A 25,012-nucleotide genomic window follows, 5' to 3' on the forward strand; every position below is an offset into this window, starting at 1 on the left:
TCTACTCCAGAGAGGAGCCCAGCATGGACTGATTTATATGTGCAAGGGACCTGAGGATAGGGTGGGAATTATACGCATTGGGATCATGGATTGTTTGTTAAAGCAGCTTAGTCTGATCCTTCGTGTTGAAGCCAGAGCCGCAGTTGAATGAAGTGTGCATGGCAGCTGCATTGCTTAAAACCTTTCAGTAAATTACCAACCAGGATTAGACATGATGAGGTTGTAGTTTTGTGTCAAGTCAGTGGCCAGTTTAGCTTTCAATTACTTTATTATCAAAAGGTTTAAGAATGGTGCGAGTGCTAGCCTCACTCAAATGATATGCTGCTACTGCCACCACTGTGTTCCTCCAGGCTCCAGGACCCAGTATGCTGCCACCATGATTACAAACCAATATGACCTCCCTACTTTATTATGTCCTTAAAATAGTCAGGGAAACCCTCATGCTCTATCATGTGTAATATGAAGCACAATATGCTGTTAATATGTGCCAGAATGCCCTGCAAAGACTATATCTACATTCTGACTGATTTTTATCAACTATAATCCAGCCTGAACTACCTCCACAGCCTTTTCTAGGGTATTGAATTGATTAAATAAAGGGGGGTTCAGTATTGCTCCTCTGCTGGACTCCATCCAGTGTAGGTTTACTGCAGTGCTGCACTTGGACACATCCTGACTGCTACAGTTTGCTGAAAACAGCATTCAGTCCTTTGACTTGGTGGTTTAAAGGTTTGCAAACAATGTTTATTTTTACCAAAACGGGATTCTTTGATTTGTTCTTTGGTCCCATTTTCTCAATTGGAAGATTTTCCTTAGTGCTGTCATGGAAAGACATTGAGAAGATATATTTATAATCTTCCAATAACAAGATGAATGCATTCATCCGAGTTATACACCTGAAACCCCAAACAGTTAGGCTTTATTGCAACAGTTAGAGGCAAATTGTCAGGAAATATAGCCATAGAATAATGTAAGCATTCATTAGTTAGAGATCTCATGAATTAAAAGGGCTTTGTTTTTATTTTACAGCAAGAGAGATTTCTGAAACGTTCTGCAGGAGAGTAAATCCCTGGAGATCCTCTGATCCCCTCACTCTTTAAATCCTTCCTGTCTTCCACTTCCTGCTCCTCTATGCTTCTCATCTTCTTCTTATATCAGTTTTCGGATTCTAGCTCTACTCTTTTGGACCTTCCCGTTCCATCTGCTACCTCCCAGCTGGATTCGTTCCACTCGGCGCTGCAGTGGCCCCAGTAAGGATCTAGTCTGGATGAGTCACCCACTCACAATCTGCTGCCCCCCGGAAGCCTGGTAGGCATTGGCCACATCCAAGGACCCCACTGATGTCCCCAGGGCTTACAAGGACACACATCCATGCACATTTAAATCAACAGAAAGCAGTTTTTTTCTACATATCAATGAGAAAACAGGCACAAGATTTAAAAGTATTTTAGCTTATTTGTCTTTAAATGTCAGAGTAAAATGAGCTTCTGAAAGATCTGAGGAAATAAAAAGCTGCTTTCTAGCTCTAATATTAACATTCAGTGCACATCATGGGAAAGCTCATGTCAAACCCAGGCTCAGTAGAAAATACATGATTACTGCAGCAGAAACTCCTCACAGAAATAAAAATCAGCTTACTGCTCCTTGATGCTTTAAGTCTGCAGACAGGTGTATGTCCCAACAACCAATCACACTCCTACAGGTAGCAGCTGAGTCCTTGCAGCTTATATGGTTCCTCAGTGTCAAATAAAACCAGCTAAAGACATTATTGATACAGGAGGCGCAGTTAAACGGCTCACAGGGCCGAACAAATTTGCAGAAATTCATTTCAAACTGTGGATGGTTTAAATTAAACGTGTGTAAGAGAAAAACACCAAATCAATGACTGCCACAATCAATTCATCTCTTAAAAATACTGTAGGTAATGAAGTGTGAAGCACAGCCATATGGAGTCAGTCTGCTGCCAACTATGATGCTCAAAACAGAATCATACAGTACCGTAAAAGGATTTAGGTAAAATCCTGCTTTTCTCCTTTACATAATTAGCATAAAAAAAGAATTATTTTCGTTGTTGTTGCGACGCTTCTGAAAAGAACATCTTATACCGTTAAAAAATCTGTTTAGATTCCCTAAATGGTGCAACATTTGTTTGGAAAACAGGTTTGTGGGTTGAGCGACAGAATGAAGTATGTGGGCTGTGCACATGAATAACTTGCTAAATCCTCTCTGCCAAAACTAAACAGCTTTTGGTGGAGGTAGTGTGATGGTGTGGTGCAGCATCCCCCTCACTGGAACAAGGCTTGTCTTCATTGCAACCAGTGGGAATGCCATATCTGCACTTTTAGAGACCAAACTCCCTCCTCCAAGATTTCAAAGTTCTCCCCCAAAAAGCAGAGTTTACCAGAGACTTCCTCCAGAATATGAAAGTGGAGAGGATGGAAAGGCATGCAGTCCTGACCCCAGGATTAACTTGGGTGGGCTGTTTGGGCCAGAATGACCAACACAGCCAGACTGGCTGAAGTGGGACCAATGTTGGTTGAAGAATGTGATGCCATCCTGCAGCAGCACATGACCAAGCTGGTGACCAACATGACAAGGAGGTGCAAGGCTGCTGTCATTTCGCAAGGTTCCCCAACAAACTACTGATGCCCCTGTTTGCTAAATTAATAAATAATTAAATTATTAATATGTCTTTGTCAGCTATCTAATAAACAACACCAAACCAGGAGTCAATAGCAGAAACGCTGTCTGGCATTAGGCAGAGTGGATTTCTCACATTTTTTTAATGGATGCCTCCTACAAATGCATTTTCCTTCCAAATGTGGAATATCTTAAAGTGAAATAAACAGCTTTTTCCAACTGGGTATGATTTACTGTCAAGAAGCATGGTTACAACCATCAATGGTTCTTTTAGTCCACAGGAGAACAAGAGAAAAATTCTCAGGTCTAATAAACTATCTTCAGAACATGAACAGTATCTGAAAGTGATGTCTTTGTGATTTGCAGCATAAACAGCACCAAGTCAGAGCAAGTCGTGTCAAGGCACTTTACAACAAAAAACCAACAGATTCAGCTCAAATCCAGCTTCAATCTGTTCATTCCAGTCACAATAATATCCTATCTAAACAGTTCGCTTCAGTCTAAATTCCTAAAAATCATGATTAGGTAATTTAGTTACAAATTGTCTATGGAAGGAAACTAAACATTCAATTCAATTCAATTTAATTCAATTCAATTCAATTCAATTCAATTTAATTCAATTCTAGCAGTCAGTATCACCTCTAATTAGACAAAAATAGACCCCTTCTCTAAGTTAACGCATGTATCGAAAAGTCGCTTGCCTGCTTTCACAAAAACAAATATAAATAAATGAAGAGTAAAGTTATTCCTACATATTGTGGATGTGGAGATTTGTTCCTATTTATTCATATTTAATGATATGTCTTCCTCCTGTACCAGCAATAAATGTTGATGACAAATCAGGGAAAAACAGCCGGTTGCGAAAAGGATCATCAGCAGATCCTCCAGCTATCAGTGAAACTAAAAGGAATCAGTTTGAAACTAATTTCTCCTTCTCATTTATAAGGTTAGTAAAGATTCTTTAGTAAAGTCAGATATGATGAGAAATGTTGGCTAATGCAACTACTGCTGTAAAACAACTTATTTCTCCTGCATATTTTTGCAGTTCAGAAACTGTTTACAGCCTAAATCCATTTGGAAGATCTGAATCTTGGAAAGAATTCAGCCTTGTTTTGTACTGTTTGCTGAAACTTACCGTTGAAACAACCTGAGTGGATATATTTTTTAAAAAGAAGCCGTGTTGCAGCTAAATCTGGCCTTGGACTACCAGGTTGAGTAATGTGAACAGAAGAGAGCCTTCTGCTGCTGGGAGTGTCGGGAAGAAGGCAGAGTGTGTGTGTGTTGGGGGCTTGGATGAGGCTGTAATGTTGAGGAGCAGATTGCAGGAAACCAAAGAGAAAACTCCCAGTGAGCCTAAAGCTAAAGTCAGAACACAGAAAGCTGCTTTCTGTTTCCACTCAGAGGATAGAATCAAAAGCACGACCACATTTCACCCTTGAACAATCATACCCAAAGCTGCAGGGAAACATCTGCAGGGACAGACAGGATGCTCTAATAGGTGACTATTAACACAATCTGTGCTGCTATCAAACGCCTTCTGTGTGCTGCTATTTTCACAATGAGCTCTTTGTTCAAAGTGAGAAATGAGTTGACAGCAATTTGAAAATGTTTGGATTTTTTTTGCCTCTTTATGCCTCAAAGCAACAAAACCTTCTGAGATATGTTTCATAGCTTCAGTTTGGATCCATGAACCATTTTTCTCACGTACTGCGGATAAATCCCTGAGGATTCAGGTTAAACAAAGAAAAAGATGGAATCTAAATGCAGAGACCTTTAAAGGATGTGTTTTCATCAGTGGCTAGATCATTACATCTTTCATTTTCTTTTGCATGTCAGGTTCAGCCATTCAGGCAGAAAGGTGCAAACCCCAATGGTACAATTGCTGAAGCAGAGGAGGAGCAGAGAGGAAGAGGCATGCGTGTGTGACTCAGCCTGGAGGTGTTTTGCTCGTGTCGGGCCTGAAGCCGACCGTCATCGTCTCTCTGACTCACCAGGACAGAATCAGAACCTCCCTGCAGCTCCACACCAACCCCAGAAACGGATCACAGCCCGGAATCTGGGGAGGAGCCGGAAGGACAGATCTGTCACCGTGACTTAGATCTCCCAAAGAGGGACCAACACTCTGATCAGCTGTGCAAAAGTCTTAAATGGCTTTCACTTTGTCACATTTTCCTTCCAAGCAGTCAGACTGTCCTGCCTCCTTTTAAAGTGGTTTTGATCCACAGTTCTCCAGACTCATGAATCATGCAGATATAAAAAGGCTCCTAAACTCACAGGATGAGCAGACACACATTACCTTTGTTTTAATTTGAATTCATGAAAACAGTTTTGACTGACAAAAAAGTAAGATTTTATCACCAGAAGGTGTTCCAGGGTTACTTTCCAAGTTTTTACTACCACACTTTTCTATAATTTCCATCACTTTCCTCTTTCTTTCTATCCATTTTCCATGTCTCTTAAACATTTACTGTAAATTCTGAATAAATTCTTCGACATTCATCCAAGAAAAATCGAAAAACAAAGATCAACATGTTTTCTGAAGAGTTTCCTAATAAGATAATCTTTTCAATTACAAACTGTTCATTGTTATTATCATTATTAAAAGGCAGCAATGGTCCTCCCTGCTTCATAACTGGATCCAGTTCAATTGTTTGATTGAACATGGCCCTTTGTGAAACCATTAGAGCCAAAAGTGTCGATAAAAACATTCGAAGCTGAAGTGAGTGTCTTTTTTTGTGGTTTTTGTGTTTTTCATTAATGAATATCTGACATACAAGGTACTGAGAGAATAAATTGGGTTTTAGCCTTTTATGAAGGAATGTTTTTAGATTTCAATTTTTGCCCTTTAGACATTGAATAAGTGGAAATTACAAAAGAAATATTATTCTTGTCATGCATGTGAACCCTGGTGGTTGCGGGGCTCTTATTAAGGTTGGGCAATTACTCATATCTTTCATCGTTACTGGGGGGAAAAAGGAATTAGTCATCCTGCGATAATGATGATAAAAGTTTAGTTTAATTGTAAAAACTCTCAGGTATTCTGTACTAGTTTTAAACTGCTGGTTTGATGAGAGCATCAAAAGATGACGTGTTTACATTTCAAAGTATGAAAATGATGGTGCACCTGATCTTTACCCATATAGTTACAATAATGACTTTTACTGTGGTCATGAGGTTTTATTTGTTTTGTCCTCACTGATGTTAAATTTATGGCAAAAAACAATGTGTTTGGAAATATTATTGATTTTTCACTTTTATCTTCATCACAATATTTACCACAAAATATTAGAATAAATAGTTTATTAATATCACTCTCTCCCTAGTTCCTGGGCCAGATTTTTCAGATTTCAGATTTAACTCACTCACTCACTCATGTTTTAGATGCATCCCTGCTCCAGCACAGCTGATTCAAATGGCTGAATTACCCACTCAGCAAGGCATCGGGTTCTGCAGGAGCCTGCTAATGAACAATTCATTTGATTCAGATGTGTTGGACTTTGGAAACATGGCAAATGTGCAAGTTACTGGCTCATGAAGACTGGAGTTACCTAGTCCTGGTCTATCGATATACTTGCAAAATTAAAAGTTGAAACTTGAAATTTACGTAACTGTATTTATGTCCAAAATCAGTGAGAAAAGTTATCTGGAGCGAATTACTGACGAAATTCAAATTTCTCGTTGATATGGGATTTAAATAGGATTGGGAATAAAGTAAAAACTGAATTTTCCACCATTTTCATAGACTTGGCACTTTCCATATTTTCTCTTTAAGGGCACAGTGCTCAGAACGGTGTCAGTCAAGTAAAAGGCCTGGACTCAAAATGAGTGAAAAAGCAGCCAAAGTCCAAAGAAAACTTTAAAAGATCAACAGAAAGACTGCAGAACTAGCCTAGATTTATAGATCTAGCCTAGAGGTGGTTTAATACATTTGCACATGAAGACAGTGGCTTGCTCCAGGAAGCCTCTGTGTAAAGATGTATTATCTAATAACAGTAGGTGACAGCGGAATAAATATGATGGGCGTTTAGAGGACGCAGAGGTCACGTCGTGCATCGGCAGGGCGCAGCGGCGGATTTGATTGCGTAACATGAGCGGAGTTCCCGCTGTGGTTGGCTGGAGGGAACACCGACTTACAGCGTTTCTGAGCAGCTGCAGCTCTAGTGGTTTTCTGGGCGGAATGTCATCTGAAGGGTACCAGAGACGTCCCAGAAATCAGCAGCTTCACAACGGAGAGCCATCTGCCTCTCAGACTGACGCACCGAACCTGGGTCATGATCATTAAAATGTCCCCGAAGAGGCAGATAATAAGCGTTTACATTGAGGCAGCAGGGACATAAGCAATGAATTATTGTTTTGGCGCAATGCTGCAGCAAACCAGCGCTCTCCCGCCTCAGCATCAGCACAGTTTTCTGAAGGGAGCAGATGGAGCTGCTGCAGATCAGCGAGGCTCATTTATAAAACTTTACTACGAATAAAACCTGATCATGTCCGCAGAGGACAGTCTGCTGCGCTCCAACACGCACATCGAGATGAACCCACAGCACAGGACGTCTTGTCCTCTTACCTGAGTGGCTTTGTGGAATTGCTTCTTCAGTCCCGCCACAGACATGACTGCTACACGGTGGTTCTGGTCGGGAATCTAACCTGGTGCTGCGGCTCTGAAGACTAAAATCTGGCTCCAAACCGGATCTGGTGGCAGGCTGTGTGAGTCGTGGCTAACCCCGGTCTACGCTGGTCTTCTCCTCAGGGATCTCCTGTGTGGGAGAGGCTGAGTAAAGCCCCGATCAGCCCATTGGATGCTGAACCCACATGTCTTTGAACGGAGCTGACGTCGGAACGTGCTCACTTTAAAGCGGCAGCAGAGGATCTAATTTGAGCTACGTCAGAACAGGATAGTGGGACTTAAAATCTGTTTTTCCACCTCTAATGATCACCACATCAGGAAGGAAAACACCACATTATTCTCCTAGGAGCCTCCTCAGAGACTACAGGCGATGACTACTGATGAGCGTTCAGCACCCTGGACAGCGACATCCCTCAGCTGAGCCCGCAGAGCTGCTCTCCAAGCAGCGGCGCTGTGAGGTGGAAAACCGCAGATTTTCACGCCGCAGTCAATGACGAGTTAATGAAAGGACTACACGGTAAACTTCACAGCTACCGCTTTGTGCAAAAGTTTTAAAGGAGCCAGACCTTCTTATGGAGGTACATTTAAATAGCTCAGAAATCCAATTAAAGGAGTAAACCTCATGTAGATTCAGTACACACAAAGTGATATAGTTCAAGTATTTATTTCTTTAATGGTAAATGGACTGAACTTATATAGTGCTTTTCCAGTCATACAGACCACTCAAAGCACTTTACACTAGAGCCACATTCACCCAATCACTAACACTCACACATTCATACGCAGGTCAGTAGGCAACTTGAGGTTAAGTACCTTGCCCAGGGGCACATTGTCATATGGCAGGAGGAAGCTGGAATCGAACCCACAACCTTGTGATTGCAAGACAACTACACTTCCTACTGAGCCAAAGCTCGGTTTCTCAGAAAATTATAATTTTACATATCACCGATAAAAAATACAAAGATATTTTCAGCAGACCGTCACTGAGACCATAGAAGCTGTGCGCAGAGCGCTGCATGGAAGCACATTAATGGAAAGATGAGTGGAAGTAAAACGTTCCCAAGCAACAGGATAACCACAGGCTTGAGATGATTTTGACTCAAAGGCCATTCAGGAGTTCAGAGGAGATTCCCAAAGTGTGGTTTCTACAGTTGGTGTTGATTTGAGGATACATGTCATCTGCTGGTGTTGGTCCACTGTGTTTTATCAGCCTTCTGCTCACAAGTTTTATGGAGATGCAGATTTCATTTTCCAGCGGGACTTGGCAGATGCCCACACTACCAAAGGTACCAATACATGCTTTAAAGATAACTGTATTGCTGTGCATCATTATCCAGCAAACCTAAACCCAATAAAGAATCTATGGGGCGTTGTCAAGAGGAAGATGAGACATCAGATCATCCAATGCAGAGAAGATGAAGACTTCCATTAAAGCAACCTGGGGTTCCTGAACACCTTAGCAGAAACTCAGGCTGAGCACCTCCATGCCACGCTGCATTAAGGCACTATTTAAATAAAGGAGCCCAGACCAAGTTCTGAATGCAGATATTGTCCAATACAAGGACAAACCTTTCTGTAGGCCCACATTTCTGTAGTAGTCTGGCATAATTCAGAGAAACTGAAGGCAAAATTATCAAAATAAAGACAAATAGGCACTTGCAATATATTAGAATGAAGGATCTATTACATATATGAGTTTCACTTTTTGAATTGAGTGACTGAAATAAATAAATGATAATTACTGAGATGCATGTGTGTATGTTGTATTTATGATGATATACAAAATCCTTCATATATTTCACTACATTTGCAAAGCCAAGACTTTGATAAACACATTTTAAGGCAAATAACTGGGAAATGCTCATTCTTTGTTAGTAAATGTGTTATTATGGAAATGTGCAAAATTTGCTGAAATATATTACAGAATTTGTTCTCGATTATGTCTCATCTGTTTGTTCTAGTTTAAGCAAAACTCTGGATTCATAAAGCTAAATGCATGCTTTTCATTTTGTGATTTAAAACATTTATATTGCCATGAAACAAGTTCTTTTTTGAAAAGGGAAACGATTGAAGAAAGATGTACAAAAATAAGGATAACACCTTCTCTCGTTTCAGGATTTAAAAGAAAAACATTCATGGGCTTCATTCTTTCTCCATATCTGAAGGTCTGCAGATAGGTTCTCCAAATTCAGGACATGCTGTAAGGAATATTGTGATCAAACGTTGGATGCGTGGAAACCTACCAAATGCCCGCTATTAAACATGGTGGAGGATTGGAAAGGCTGTGGGCTCCTATCTGTTCTAAAGGCCAAAATCCTGTAGAATCCCATAGAAAACCTGTGGGCTCAGCTGAAGATGATGGAAAATCAAAGGCAATGCCAGTTTATTTGTATAGCACATTTCAAGACATGTAAAGCATTTAAAGTGCTTTACATAATTATAAAAGACATTACTGTGGCATGATAAAGGAAAGTAAAAAAAAAAAAGTAAAGAAAAGTTGGACTACAGACTGAAACTAATGAATGCACTCGATGCTCACCATCAGTTTAAGTCTTGTTGTGGAGGAGAAAGCAACAGCAATATTGTCATCCTCTTAACAGCAGTGTGAAGGATTGTTCACCATTGAGCATGCCATTATATTAATATGACACTAATTTTAACCAAGACAATCTCTCTCTCAGGATACTATTGAGCCTCATACAGGATGACAACTACACTCCTCCTGCAAACCAACACGGTGGAGCCTGGGTGCAATTTGGAGTTGTGGGCGCTACTCCACAGCTGGGAGCTCTACTCCAGAGGGGAGCCCAGCATGGACTGATTTATATGTGCAAGGGACCTGAGGATAGGGTGGGAATTATACGCATTGGGATCATGGATTGTTTGTTAAAGCAGCTTAGTCTGATCCTTCGTGTTGAAGCCAGAGCCGCAGTTGAATGAAGTGTGCATGGCAGCTGCATTGTTTAAAACCTTTCAGTAAATTACCAACCAGGATTAGACATGATGAGGTTGTAGTTTTGTGTCAAGTCAGTGGCCAGTTTAGCTTTCAATTACTTTATTATCAAAAGGTTTAAGAATGGTGTGAGTGCTAGCCTCACTCAAATGATATGCTGCTACTGCCACCACTGTGTTCCTCCAGGCTCCAGGACCCAGTATGCTGCCACCATGATTACAAACCAATATGACCTCCCTACTGAACTTTATTATGTCCTTAAAATAGTCAGGGAAACCCTCATGCTCTATCATGTGTAATATGAAGCACAATATGCTGTTAATATGTGCAACTTGAGGTTAAGTACCTTGGAGGATTGGAAAGGCTGTGGGCTCCTATCTGTTCTAAAGGCCAAAATCCTGTAGAATCCCATAGAAAACCTGTGGGCTCAGCTGAAGATGATGGAAAATCAAAGGCAATGCCAGTTTATTTGTATAGCACATTTCAAGACATGTAAAGCATTTAAAGTGCTTTACATAATTATAAAAGACATTACTGTGGCATGATAAAGGAAAGTAAAAAAAAAAAAGTAAAGAAAAGTTGGACTACAGACTGAAACTAATGAATGCACTCGATGCTTTTAGGTCCATATTTTCTCAACATAAAATCAAATGTTTCTCCCTGAGGAGGAGGCAACTCCTTAGAACTGACCCATTATGTGTCTCGATAATGAAGGAATATTCCTTTTAAAACTGGTCAACAACTGGACCAAGAGTCAGAGATGTCTTGGTGCTCTGCATCTTCATCCTAATCTATTATAGGAGAGCCTGGCTCAACCAGTCTGTTGGGGAGTGGTTTTTTACAGTCAGCTGCTTCTCACTGTGGACAGTGAAGTCCTTTACGCTGTCTGTTCCAAGGTGGAAAATCCTAGTTGACCTTTATCCCCAGTAGAAACCTGTACCAATATGTTTTAGTTAATTGTTTAAATAGAACAATGAAAAGCAATCCGGAACAAATAGGTTTTCAACCTTGATTTAAAAGAACTCAGGGATTCAGCATTTTCACAGGTTTCTAGAAGTTTGTTCCAAATTAGTGAAGCAAAAGAACTGAATGCTGCTTTTCCATGTGATGTGGTCTACTTTCTTAGTTTTAGTGAGGATGTGGGCAGCAGCGTTCTGGATCAGCTGCAGCTGTCTGATGGACCTTCTAGGCAGACCTGTGAAGACACTGGTGCAGTGATCATTTCTACTAAAGATAAACATATGGATGAGTTTTTCGAGATCCTTCTGAGACATTATTTAATTTTCCTTTAATCCTGTAAATGTTCAGGTGATAGAAGGCTGACTTAGTTAATGTAGTTATGTGCCTTTGGCGGTTCAGGTGCCTCTGGAGACCATCACTACACCCAGATTTTGGGCCTGATCAATGGCTTCTAGCTGTAGTAACTGAAGCTGTGTGCTGACTCTTGATCGCTCCTCCTTTGGTCCAAAAATAACAACTTCAGTTCTGTTTTTATTCAACTGAAGAAAATTATGGCACATCCATCCATTGGTTTGTTCCATTTCACCTGGTAACATTGTAAAGTAGAGCTGTGAGCTAGGGGGAACATAGATAATGAATAGGAGGGGTCCCATAATGGAGCCTTGGGGAACCCCACACGTGATTCTTGTCAATTCTGATGTAAAGTTACCTTTAAAACAAAACGTAGCTGTCCTTCAAGTAAGACTCAAACGAGTCCAGTGCTGCACCAGAAAGACTGACCCAGTTCTGCAGTCGCTCGAGTAATATACTGTGATCAACAGTATCAAATGCTGTGCTGAGGCCCAATAATACCGGCGCTGTGGTTCTTGAAACAGTCTGCATTCATGAGGATGTCATTGAACACCTTGACAAGGGCAGTCAACATGACTGGAAGATGTCAAAACGGCTGTTTGTTGTTAAGAAATGTGTTTAACTGTTGAAACACAGTGTAAGAGGACCCAGGCCTCTGGATGAGACAGATTGTGACAAGAGGAATGGTCAGAGGTCCCTCTTTCTGTCCTCCAACCTAGTAAAATTTGATAGAAGACTATGACTAATTGGAAAAAGGTAGTTGTACAAGATATTAACAGCTGGAGTGCCAATAGGGATTTTATTCAAACAACTGTGAAGTATTTTCCCCTCATTGAAAAAATATGCTCAAATTACATCTAACAGATGACATTACAGTCATAATTTATTTTATTTAGTATCGTGCTTATTTGTACAAAAGGATCAAAGTGATCTTGGCTAAACTGGGCTTTAGCAGTTGAACTTGGATCCCACCCCTTCCAGAACATGCTACTAAACATATTAAGGTGGGATGGGAGTATGTTTACCATTGAGAAAGACAGAGCTTATTTGTGGGCTCTGGTGTCAGCACTTGGGTGCTAAACTGAGATTTTACAAGTTTAAAGTCCATGAGGGCTCCAGAGGCCATTAATCAAGTAGTATTCAAGTGACACAGCAGCTGTGGAGAGTGATTCTATGGTGGCTGAAAGATGCAAATGTGCAACAAATGGAAACAATGTGCTGCAAACCCCATAATGCTGAATGATGCAAACTCCATAATTCACAAATGATGCAAACTCCAAAACACACATACACAAAAAACCAATGCAACAAAAAAATGCTACAATCACAGACAATAGAAGCAACAAGACAAATGTTACAAAAATGAAAACAACAGCGATATAAAAACAAGCATTACAGGCGGTTGAGTCCCTAGCCCTTAAAAAGTCTGTGTTGTTGGTGTTTGTGCAAAGATGACGATGAGAGCAAAGAATGAGAAACTCTCCAGAGCAAAGGTTTGTGCCATCAAATGAACAGAAGCTTCATGTATGACCTTAAATAACTACTGCTAGATGAGATCATTTATTTATAACTTAGTAATTATCGTTTTCTGCACCAATAGCTGATAAACAGTGACATCCAAATCAGCTCAGTAACTTGAAGATTAATTAAAATACTTTAAATTTTAGCTGAATTTTAATTTTTTTTTATTTTTGGAAGAACCTAATCTGCATCTTTTTTTCAGGGTTTTAACGAAAAAGTGTTTTATAAAGTCAAATATATAAATATCAGATATATAATTTGTTTATCCAAATGACAAACAGCACAAACATCTAATGTTTGTGAGTCAAGGTGTAAAATCTGCCTCATTAGATTTTAAGGTTTCATCAACACTAAATAAAACCAGGTTCAGCCGTTAAAACACACAGCATGAGAGATCCACTTTGAGCAGCTGTCCACCTCATGCATCAGAGATCTCCATTCAAACTAAATGTTTGTAGAAACGATGGTTTCTCCTTTTAAAGATCCAAACAGCTGTTCTCCATGAGGACAACAGATAACACTGCAGGTTGGGTTTGCTCAGAGGTGGTGGTTTCAGCTCAGATAATGCAAAGATGATTGTTTATGGCCTCCACATGTCAAACAGAAACATCTAAAGCTGCAGAAAGATGTACAACTGTTTTCAGCGAGAATCTTTAAGCAGTTGTTTGTCTGAATGTTTTGTTTTTACTAAATTTCTGTTCGTCTGCTCATCTTCAGTACAGGTTGACCTGAGGTACCATTATGTGCCACTTTGAAGCATCTAACACTAACTGATTGTTACTGGCCCAGAAAATCACAACAAAACATGTACCTTACCCGATGGTGGCGCCATCTGGTGGAGACTTTCTATGTGCAACTTGATAACAAAAACTATTAAAAACTTTCAGTCTAAAAGAAAATAGAGTTCACAGAAATCATGTTTCAGAGGAAACAGATGCAAAAGTTTACCCCCCCCCCCACACACACACATTCTTGTTTTGCTATATGTAGTGAGGACCATCTGTTGACTCCCATTGACTTCCATTGATTTTCAGTCATTTTCAACCCTTTCTATGCCCTAACCCTGACAATAACCCTAAACCTAACCATTACCAGTGCATGCCTAACCCTAACCTTAACCTAAACTCAATTCACACCGTAGTCCTAAACCTAACCGTTAGCAGAATAGGTCGTGAGGACCAGCAAAATGTCCTCACTTTGGTACAAACGGTCCTCAATTTGATGGTGAAATCGGGAAAATGGTTCTCACTGTGATGCCAAGACAGGAACACACACACACACACACACACACACACCTTTCAGAAATGTAGATGAGCTGTTGGGTAAGACACTGCACCTCTATACTGTCTTCGTCTACTCAAACATGTGTGGTGGCTTTATGGTAAATACATGTAGAAAAATATGTAAAAAATGAAATAACTATAATAAAATCATTTTTACTGTTTTAAAGCAGCATATGAAGAGAGGTAGAGATGTTATGTTGAAATAGACAAAAAAAGTTACAACTAATATATAAAATATATCAGACAAATTTCTCTTGAACTGAACTTGAGGAATGATGTAACTAAAGGTAAGCAGGGAAGTACTGACAAAGACACAGTTTCAAAACACAAAACTAATGATCAGATTAATACACTCTATTTAAATAACGGCACAAGTTGCCTACCAATCTGTGGATTACTCTATGAATGTGTGAGCGTTTGTGAGTGTGACTGGGTGAATGCGGCTTTGGGTGTAAGACTAGAAAGGCGTTATATAAATTAAGTCCATTTATCATTAATATCACATCAGATTATGTGCAGTTTGTGTGTCTGATGTTGGTGAGTTCAGCTATGATGCAGCTCTACTTGAACTCAATTTTGATCCAACACTGGTTATTTAATTTAAAACAATGATTACAGAATCACTAAACTGCAGCATGAATGAGAACAGAGGGCTCACCTGGACACATGCATGTGATGGCTCCTCTATGAGAGGAATGTCTCAGCTATCCAGAAAAAAACTCAGAATGATGATCTCATTCTGGTGGCTGTGTATGTATTGTAAACATGACAATAATTTACTGATCAATTCAGAAGAAGCATCAAATTAATAACTTTTTGAAATGACTGGTCACGTTTGTTTCTAAAAACTAATATAACGGGACGCATCGGTGTAGCCTTTTTCCATTTCTGGACTGTGACCAAATATAACTGCAGCAGAGAGTTTGATGCGTAACCTAAAAAAACTAAAATGCGTTTAAAGATTGTCTCAACACAGGCAGAGAAGCAGGAAAAAAATCAAAAATGTGTTTAAATAAAACAAATATGGCCTCAAATAAGAGTGAACACAACGAAAAATAGGCTTTTAATAAAAACCCACAAAATTGACAGAAAAATCACAAAATGTAGGAATTACCAGAAAAAGCAAAACTGTTTTTGTTTTAAAGGTCTGGTTGCCTTCATAGCCTCTCAGTCCAGCAACTCGCAATGCTTTGGCTCCATCTAGTGGTAAAATATGATGCTGCTTACCTGGGCCACATAAAAAGCGATATAGACGGCGTTAAAATATTAATCTACACAACCCAACCACCAGAAACCGTAAACTTATATTTAAAGCAACACAGTGAAACAACAACAGTTTTGCTGAACTGGGTTCTAGGTGCAGTTGTTTCTGCTGCTGATCAGCTTGGCTCCATGGGTCAGTGGTTCTGATGCTTTCTTAACTCAGGAGGTATCAGTCTCAATATCAGTCACAAACTAAACTGACTTAAACTTAAGTTAATGATTATTGTTTATTTACTTTTGTTTTTATTTCCTTTGTTGACAATCTATTAGTAGCAGTTTAATGTCTTTGATTGAAAGGCAACAACGCTGATCCTAAACTTTAAAAAGTGCAAATAAAAAAAATGCTAATGAAGCCCAGAATTCAAATCTATTCAATTTACTCAAAACCAGACATGAAATCAGGTCAGCTCGAACCCGTTTAGGTAAAAACAGGAAAATGGAGTATTTCCTGACGCTGTCATCAGACCTACACAATTTAAAACTGGTTTTATCTCAGTTAAAACCCAGTGTACAATGAAATGACTGCATTAATCCTCTCGCATGTTAAGACAATATTAAATTATATATAAGACTCAGGATAAAACCTTTATGTAGTAATGTGTAAACAGATCATTTGAGATAACTGCACTTCCTCTCCAGCTGATAAAGGTCAGGGCTCTGATCGGGTTTTATCTTGGACAATCATGGAGGCTTTAAGCAGCAGAACTTGTGTTGCAGCAGCCCAACCTGCTGACCTTCAAGCTCGTTCCTCTGTGTTGGTAGAGTCTCATTCAAATATTTATCCTGACAAGGGTTTGGAGCAAGAAATCGTGACATTGCCTCATAACGCAGACCTGGAAATCTATTTTCAGCTTGTGATTCTGCTGCCTTCATCACAAGTAGCGGTGCTGGTCCAGGCCTGTCCTGCTGCCACTCTAGCCCTGACTTTCTGGGTTGTAGTGAGGTGATGTGTTTGACTGAGTCGCTGGAAGATATTCTTCCTGCTCTTCAACTTGATGGATGACATGTTTCTGACAGTCCTGCTGAACAAAAGCTGTCATTCATTGAGTTTTGATAAATGTGGAGGAGTATGAACAGACAGAATGTTTCTGTATTTCTCTTCTTTCATCCAGTTTATTCTGTCAGTGACGAAATAATCAATAAATGATTTTGTGCCACTTCCTTTGGTAGACATATCTGAATCATATTTGATGGATGAAGTCGTTATCAGATTGGGAAGTCTGCCTTTTTATTTCCCAGATTTCTTTTTCCAGATGTTGGACAGAGGCTAATTTTTATCAATTTAAACTGAAGCAGTTTCTTTTCCACAGTCCAAATTGGTCTTTCTAAATTGCCCTTAGGTGTGTTAACGAGTGTGTGCTTGGTTGTTTGTGTGTTGCCCTGCAATGGACTGGCGACCAGTCCAGGGTGTACCCCACCTCCTGCCCATAGACTGCTGGAAATAGGCTCCAGTTTCCCTGTGACGCACTATGGAAGAAGCAGTAGAAAATGACTGACTGACCAAGTATATTCTTTTTTTAATTTGTTGGCTGGATTTCCAGGCAAGTAAATCCACATACCTTTTTATTTCCACTAATTTCTGCAATTTATTTTTCAGTAATGTTTGCAGGATCTGATAGGAAAGGAAAAGAAAAAAACGTTTCACCCTGACAGCAAACAAGGGGTCATTTGTCACGCATATTCTTGTTGTGTCACCAGAGACACACACGGTGGATTTGCCAGGCTGCGATAATGTGTTTGTGTGTGTTTCATAAGGTCCATGGATCCCAACGCCACCGCACTCCACTCAAACATGCTAATATACCTGTGCTCTGTTCTAATTGGTCCCAGTGATGCTCAGCCTGCTCCACCTGTGTTCACCGAAGCCTCCAGTCACTCCTGCAGTCAGGGCCCCCGCCAACATGTGCGAGCATGCAGCTCTAATGTTATGCAAACAAACACTCTGTTTGTTTGGCACTTTGAGCTCCAGCCCTGCCACAGTGGAAGAAAGGGAGAAGGTAAGTAAGGGGAACTGGAGGAAGCAAGGGGAGGAATTGCAAGGGTGGATTTTGAATTCATTAGCGTGATTACCTGAGGTGTGCTACTTTATGGGGGGTAATCTGCCAGCTTGTTTCATAGCCTGCAAACTTCAACCAGTCTGCTAATGAGCGCTTGGAAAAGTTAGTCAAGGTGGAGAGGTGCTTTGAGGGGCTCCGTATCCCAGACTATGGAGGAATTATACATAAGCAGAAAACAATAGATGGCTGCCTGCTCTGTAATAGAAAGGACAAATGAAAGATATGGTTTAAATGGCTTAATTTGTTGAAAGGTACAGAAAATCCACCAGGTGTTTCACTGAATTCTTAAATAAATTCCAAGATTTTGTATCTGACTTCAGGTTAAATACTAATAAAATAATTTTAGATGGAGATTTTAATATTCATGTAAACATGTAAATTAATCACCAAAATGTTGCCTTTAATGCTATCTTAGGCTAAGCAGTTTTTACCTGTGTTGGGACCCCACAGCCATGGATTACAACATGAAAGATGCGGTACAAACTTTTCTGGAACTTTCAAAATAAAATACATTAAACCTACTTCCAACATTTGGAAAAGGGGGGTAGCAGCGGACTTCCCATGATGCCACTGGCTGTATAAAAGCACACCTTTCCAATGATCCTTTCTCTTCCACCCGGACTCCGTGCGAGGCTGGCCGGAGAGGCAGCGTGCTAATGTCTCTTTGCTGGCAAACAGACAAACTCTTCAAACTGGATCCAAGGGTGTCATACGATCATCAACCATATGCACTGAGTTAAGTACGGATGAATTACTGTTTGTGTATCCGGTATTCATTCATATAAAAGGGAAATTAAGGTATAAGCATTGCTTTACTTTCTGCAGAAGCAAACTGTGTTCCAGAGAACTCCCTGCAGAGACGCTGTCTCTACGAAGCCGAGTGGAGCAGTTTTCCCAGTCTGGAAAGAGGACAACAGAGACCGTATCACCATGGTAACGTGCAGCTTGGTCGGTCCGACAGCGAATTCTTCAAGATAATCCTTGGTTCTCAAACATAAACATTGCATGGTAATGTTGCATCACTCTTTTGGTCATGATTTTCAATCATCTTTAATCAACTTGTTTATATTGTACATAGCCCATTAGTCTTCTTATTCTTTAATTCTGCTTGGTAGTTTAGTTGGATTGTTTTAGCAAAGTAAAGAGTTTGTTGATTGAAATATGTTTGACTTTGGGTTGACTTATTTTTGTTAATAAATTCTTGTATTTTAAGAAATTGTCTGAATTCATTCCATATATGTGCAGAGTTGTGCTGTTCAATAATGTCAGAGCTTGGCTTACCCTTTTCTATTTTGTCCTAATATCATCGACTTACTGGGCTGGTATTCACAGGACAACCCTTAACAGACCGAAATATTATTTGATAAAATATTGATATTAAATAATATTCTCAGATTAATAATCACAACACCTGAAATGTTCACACCCTTACTCACTTTTGTCTTCATACTCTTGATCTGCTGACCTAGGGCATAACCTGTGCACATACTATCTTGTCTAGTTTTAACTGATTAAATACACTGCCTTTGAGAAAAATGTCATTGCAGTAAGTCTTTATGAAATACTGTTGTACTGTTGTAACATTCTTTTCATTTAGTAATTGTACAGCATTAAAGTTGCATTACTTTGTATACAAGCTGAACTTAGTGTACCTTTATGTGCAGGAGTTTGCTTGCAGGAGCATGTGGCCTTCAAAAGACTGTATCCAAAGGAGCTGTTGCACTGCAAAGTGTTCTCTGCTTAACATTAGCTCACCCAAGCTCTGAGAAAGAGCTCTTTGACTGTAGACTCTGGAAAAATGAATATTATGTGCACTGGGACACTTGGAGATAAATAGAGACACATTCTCTGCATTAGGTTAGTTAGACTGGGGTGTTATCGGTGAGACTACATGCTGTGTGCTCTGTCTGCTGAACTAATTGTGCAAGTAAAAAATGCCTGTGTATTCCCATATAATGCAGTGTCTGATGTTTCTCTTTTAGTACGTAAAAGTGAATATTCGAATTTCACCTAACCTCTACCATATCACAATTAGATTGTTACTGAGAGTGCTACTCCATCTCCCCGCAAGAAAGAAAGTAAACAGTCAGAGGATGTTGACTCCTTGTTTTAATTCAAAGTTGTGTACCTTAAAGCAGACCTCTAGGTAATTGGAAAGAAAAATGCCACTCTACACACCAGTAGTATGAGTCCAGTGTCAGTGTGGCTCAGAACAGTGTCATAGTTCTGTCCCACATAGTCCTCCAACTCTCAATATAGATGGTGTCCTGAGATTCTTAAACAAAGAAAATCAAATTAATGTTATCCCTTCAATTTAGTAACCAGTTCATTACTAACGGAGCATTAGAAAAAACTTGATTTTCTGTCCAGCTGGGTTTTCCTGCATTAAGGCACTAAAACTGTCATAACCCCATTTCCATTGCTTGTAGAAAGCTTTTAAAAGCCCAGGGAACGTTTTGATACAAATTTACCTGGGTATTGTCACTTTCCCAGGGCTATACTTTTACAGGTGAATGGTCCTGGTGTGGAGTAGATCTTTCCAGATTTCCCGGGAGTGGTATAGTAGCCAAGGTGAGTATACAAATAAATTATTTTTATACCATCAATTTGTGACAAAAAGTAGTTTTAAGATGTTTTTAAGAGAAAAAGTAGAGCTCAAAATTTCATCTGGATAGTCAGCGCATGAAGAATGACCCTACCGTACTTTGAAATGTTTTTTCTGAGTTTTTGGAGCAGCGGAGCTCCGCTTACATCCTGGTCTGGCTGCCAAGCTAAACTAACCGGGCGGCTGGACTTAAGACTTCCCCACTAACTGCTGCCCAATATCGGCCCGGCACTCAGATTTCCAGCTACCTGTTATGTTTGTAGTGGCTGAAAGTGAATATAAAGCGTTTCGTAGGTATGTGGTGAATAACTGAAAGTACAATACAAAATGGAGTATTTTTTGCCAGAAATATGTCACATTCTAAGTTATTGTAGAGAATAATTATAAAGTTTTGCCAAAGTTTTGTACATAAAAATACACATTTCCCCAAGATTATCTTTTCATGTAAACCTAACTTAGTAGAGTGTGAACTTTTTCGTATTTTTATTGCTGTCTTGTTGCTGAAATGTGCTATACAAAGAAACTTGCCTTTCCTTTTAATTTTTCATAGTTTTATGCACACAGCTCTGCGGGAGGTGAGAACACAGTTCCAGGTTTGGATGCAGTTTTTCAGAAGCGCTCCAATTCTGTTCATCCTCCACTGCCCGCGTATCTTCTACTTTATATGAATATTTGCCGACGATTAGACAGTCAAAGTATCAATTCCCTGTACTTTTGGACTGATTATCAGTGTTTTTATTCTAATAAAAGTTTTACTAAAAACATTTTTCTGCAGTTATCTGATATGCATTTACCTTACGATAAATAAAGAATAATAATTAGTGTGTTAATCAGTGTTTGGTAGTTATTGAAAATGAATCATGTAGTTGTAAGGTAACAACTCTGACCTGATGCAGGTTTGTGACCGCCCCTGCTGGTGCAATGGCCTGTTGTCTTTTCATTAAGGTCCTGGCCTAAGGTCATGTGGGGACACGGGTCTACCTGGACCATATATAAGGGGCTCTCGTTCTACACATGGAAGCGCGTGCGCAGACGGCGTGGGATGCGTGCAGCTGTGTGCCAGATGCAGGTGGTCGTGTGTGAGCTGGTCTGATGCTTGAGGGAGACCTGCACCTAACGGAGGGCCAGACGGAGGCAGGCACAGGCCGTAGCAGTGGTTTCTGGGTGTATGCCAGACTGCCAGGCCGTTGCCTTCCTCCCATAGAATTATGATTGAGAAATACACACCCCTAAAGGGCTTAAAATAGTTACTGGTGTCGTGTCCCCCCGTTCTTTTGTTACGGTCCTCTGAGCCGGGATGTCACAAGGTTGGTAAAAAATTTTATGTAAAATAATAAGTTAAACCTTTCCTGCTTATGGATCCACAGCAACTTAATTCCTTCCGCTGCTCAAAATGTATCATTTATCAATTGAAACAAAAAATATTTATTAGCCAAGGCAAAGGAGTAATGCCATCTGCTGGACTGAAGGTGTATTACAGCTTTCTTCACAACTGCCCCATAAGTCATTAGGCTGATTTAAATGGTCTGTGACCTCTGTTGAGCAATGGAAAAAGAACGTACACAATTCCCAGGGATTCCTTTTAATCAGGTAAAACAAATCCTGGGGCTTTCGGTGGAAAAGGGGCTAATGCTATTATGAACTTTTTGTCCGGCTTCAGTGTTTAATTTGTCTTGTCTTAAGATGGTGCTACATAAATAAATTCTGAATTGAATTGAGATCATGGCATGCTCAGTAGATTTTACAGCATGAAAAGAAGTCATGCTGTGTGGAACCTAAGGACCACATTGACTTCTTTTTCATTCTCTCTGTTGTCTTTGTTCTCCCTAGGAGTTCTCAAGGTGTGGCTTTGGAGAAACAGCTGCAATGAGCAAAACTTGGGACAGTTCATGAGAATTGTGCAAAAAGAGTTTAGCTGAATACGACAAGTGAGAGGGAGGGGAAAAACCTGAATATAATATATAGAAAATATACAGAGATAGTTACATTCCCCCGTTCTTGTCCTGTGCCTCTACTTTATCACACAACATCAAACATAGCTTTATTCCCATGAGAGGCCAGCCTTTTTATCTGCTCCCTAGCTTCCCACGGCGGGCTGCATCCACCTATAATCTGCTGTTTTTTCATCTCTAGAGGAGCACATAGGAGGATGAGGGACTTGTTCAAGTGAAGATCAATGAAGTTGTGTACACAGCATATGTGCATCAGAAGAGTCAAATTCCTTTTTTTCTTTTTGAGATGCCATCTGATCTAATATTAAAGAACATAATATATAGATACACCGGGAAGTCAACTGTGGTAGGTTTTAATAAATATAGCTAGAATGGAGAACAGTGTGTGTGAGGAGATTTCTGTCATCCACAGAGAAAACAGCTTCCGTCTTTTGTTCCTGAGCCACCTCTCAGAGGGCAGACGATGAAAATAGTAAACATGTTGCATTATAGATTTGTCAAAAACACATTTGGCTGTTTGTCACAAGTACCTTGTTGTTTAAGGCAGTGCCAAGTGTTTGCGCCTGGAAAAATCAAAGCCAACTGATGTATTGGCAGCAATAGCTGGAGTGCAAAACTGTGTCAGGGAAGTAAAGGGAAATCCCCCAGTGGCTGTTTTTAATTCACTCCACATCTGGCTGCTGAAAAATCTACAGTGACTAATTGTTCATCTGTTCGGAGATGAAAAAAAATCTGGTTCTCTTGGCACTGCCTTCCCACCCAAGTGGGATGCACTCCTGCAAGACAAAGGGGACATGTGCACAGATCCACCCTAAACTCAATCCATGACCCTGTTTATCCCTCCAGGAACATCCACCTGCAGGAATCTGCATGAAAACGATCAGATCAGGCCTTGGCATCTTACACTTAAATGTCTGGATCCTACTTCCTTAAACATGTGGGTACAGATGAGTGAACCTGATAAATCCATGTAGTCTGAAACTTGGTTGAGTGAATCAGTCTCAGATCAGGCTATTGCCATCAACAGTTACAATGTTTCCCAGAAAGGTGGAGGTGTAGCCATTTAAATAAAAAAACTCGGATTTCAGCAGAGACAGACAGTCCTGGGCTGTTCTAGCCCTCCCTCAGCCTGCAGCGTGGCTCCAAGTTCTTTAAATAATTGTCTGAGTTTGTCTTAGTGGGGAATCTAAACCTAGATTTGTCAACAGCCTCAGACAGTTTAAAATCCACCTGTGTCTAACTGAATCTAAGTCAATTATTAGATAGCCCAACTTGGCCTAACATTAAATATTCTTCTCCTTGGTCTAATAGTAGTAAACTCCTTCCCACAAATATACTGACGCTGGTACTTTTGTGAGCAATATGAGTGACTGTTGTCCCGTTGCTGTGGTCCGAATGCCAGACTCCACAAAACTAAACCGCAAATGCAACTCGGAGAGTTTAAACGTTTTTATGAGGTTTGTTTTGCACAATCTGTCAATTTTTTTCATGATGAATTCTTGAAGCTGATCAATAAACATGCTCCCTTGTGTAAAGTTAGGATAAAGGGGTGAAAAAGATGACTGGTTTTCCACTGAAATTGGAAATCTCTTCAAAAAAATGATCATGCCTGGGCCAAGGCGTGAAAAACAAATACTGGATCATCAGCTGATTGGATCATTTTTCGTCAGCTTTGCAACAAATCCACCTCATTATTTAAGGCTAAATCTGATTCGTATTTATCTGAAACCACCAAAAATCTAAATGTTCCCAAGAAATTTTGGAATGTTGCCAGATCTGCTAACTTTTACTTTAAATCTAAGCCTCAGCTCAAGCCTTGGTCAAAGCTTGCCAGGAAGAGGTGATTGAGGTTCCCAGTGCTCTGGAACCTCGTCTTTGGTGGAAACACGTGTTAGCAGTTCAAATTCAGATTTGGGAACCGGAACGGGCTCTCAAACCACGCTGGTGGAAATTGGGTACATGCCTGGAAAAGCTCCACAGGAGGTGCCCGGGAGGGATCCTATTGAGAAGCCCGAACACCTCAGCAGACTCCTTTCAATGTGGAAAAGCTGTGACTCTACTCTGACCCTCCCTTCACCAACCTACGGTCACTTGTAAAGAAGACACCAAGAAATCTAGACTCCTTCGCTCATGCATTCCAACTTAAGTAAAGTTAAACGCCTGATCACAACTGTAAAGGAAAAGTTGTAAAAATGATCACATAAATAAAATTAAAATAAGCATAGGGATGAAGGCTGTGGAGAAAAGTGATGGCGAGTTGATTGTGCTGGAATGAATTAAACTGGAATGGGGGAAAACTTTGCATTTGGAGCTGCTGATCAAAGTAGTTCCCGCAGGAAATCTACCTTAATGAGAGCTATACAAGAAAAGAAAGGAGGAAGACAAGGAGAATAAAAGAGAGAAAGAGATTGAGATGACATGCCATTCTTCCACAGAAAAAAGATGAATCATGTATGTCGCCTGCTGTGTGTGTGTGCCGTCGGTGGGTCGAAGGGTGTTTTCAAGATCATTTTAACTTCTTCACTGTGGGAGCGTCAGAGGCGAGGCCAGGTTAATTAAACCCAGGGGAGAAGCAGCCGAGGGGGCACGCATTTGAATGTGTCACAGAAATAGCAGGAGTGTGTCAGCCAAGGCCGGATGGAGCAGCTCGCCGAGCAAATGTGTTGACTTTGCATTAAACACCAAAAGGAAGTGAGTTTCAGAAACGGGACGGTAGGGGGGAGGAGGCGTGAAGTTACGTGCCACTGATGTTTTCCTCGTCGTTTCCTACCATGCCGCCGGATTTCTCCGACTTATTAATGTT

The 25,012-nt window shown here is 40.3% G+C and overlaps 1 protein-coding gene and 2 long non-coding RNA genes across 12 annotated transcripts in view; 1 reads left to right on the forward strand and 2 right to left on the reverse strand.

Moving 5' to 3' along the window:
* Positions 1-7,399, reverse strand: part of sh3gl2a (SH3 domain containing GRB2 like 2a, endophilin A1) — a 52,381-nt gene extending 44,982 nt beyond the window's left edge. For all 10 annotated transcript variants that reach the window (XM_047365758.1, XM_047365757.1, XM_047365756.1 and 7 more), the window contains exon 1: positions 7,205-7,399. In XM_047365758.1, the coding sequence (XP_047221714.1) occupies positions 7,205-7,249 (45 nt within the window). In that variant the 5' untranslated portion in view covers positions 7,250-7,399. The remainder of the gene's footprint in view (positions 1-7,204) is intronic.
* Positions 7,400-17,211: 9,812 nt separating this feature from the next.
* On the reverse strand, positions 17,212-18,311 carry LOC124868844. The gene is made up of 3 exons (XR_007038403.1): positions 18,175-18,311; positions 17,666-17,847; positions 17,212-17,566 (listed from the first exon to the last, which is right to left on the reverse strand). It is a non-coding gene; the product is annotated as an uncharacterized LOC124868844 (long non-coding RNA).
* On the forward strand, positions 18,188-21,023 carry LOC124868843. Its single transcript, XR_007038402.1, has 3 exons — positions 18,188-18,392; positions 18,478-18,660; positions 19,317-21,023. It is a non-coding gene; the product is annotated as an uncharacterized LOC124868843 (long non-coding RNA).
* The last annotated feature ends 3,989 nt before the right edge of the window (positions 21,024-25,012 follow it).

Source organism: Girardinichthys multiradiatus, chromosome 5 (genome assembly GCF_021462225.1).
Source record: "Girardinichthys multiradiatus isolate DD_20200921_A chromosome 5, DD_fGirMul_XY1, whole genome shotgun sequence".
NCBI lineage: Eukaryota > Metazoa > Chordata > Actinopteri > Cyprinodontiformes > Goodeidae > Girardinichthys > Girardinichthys multiradiatus.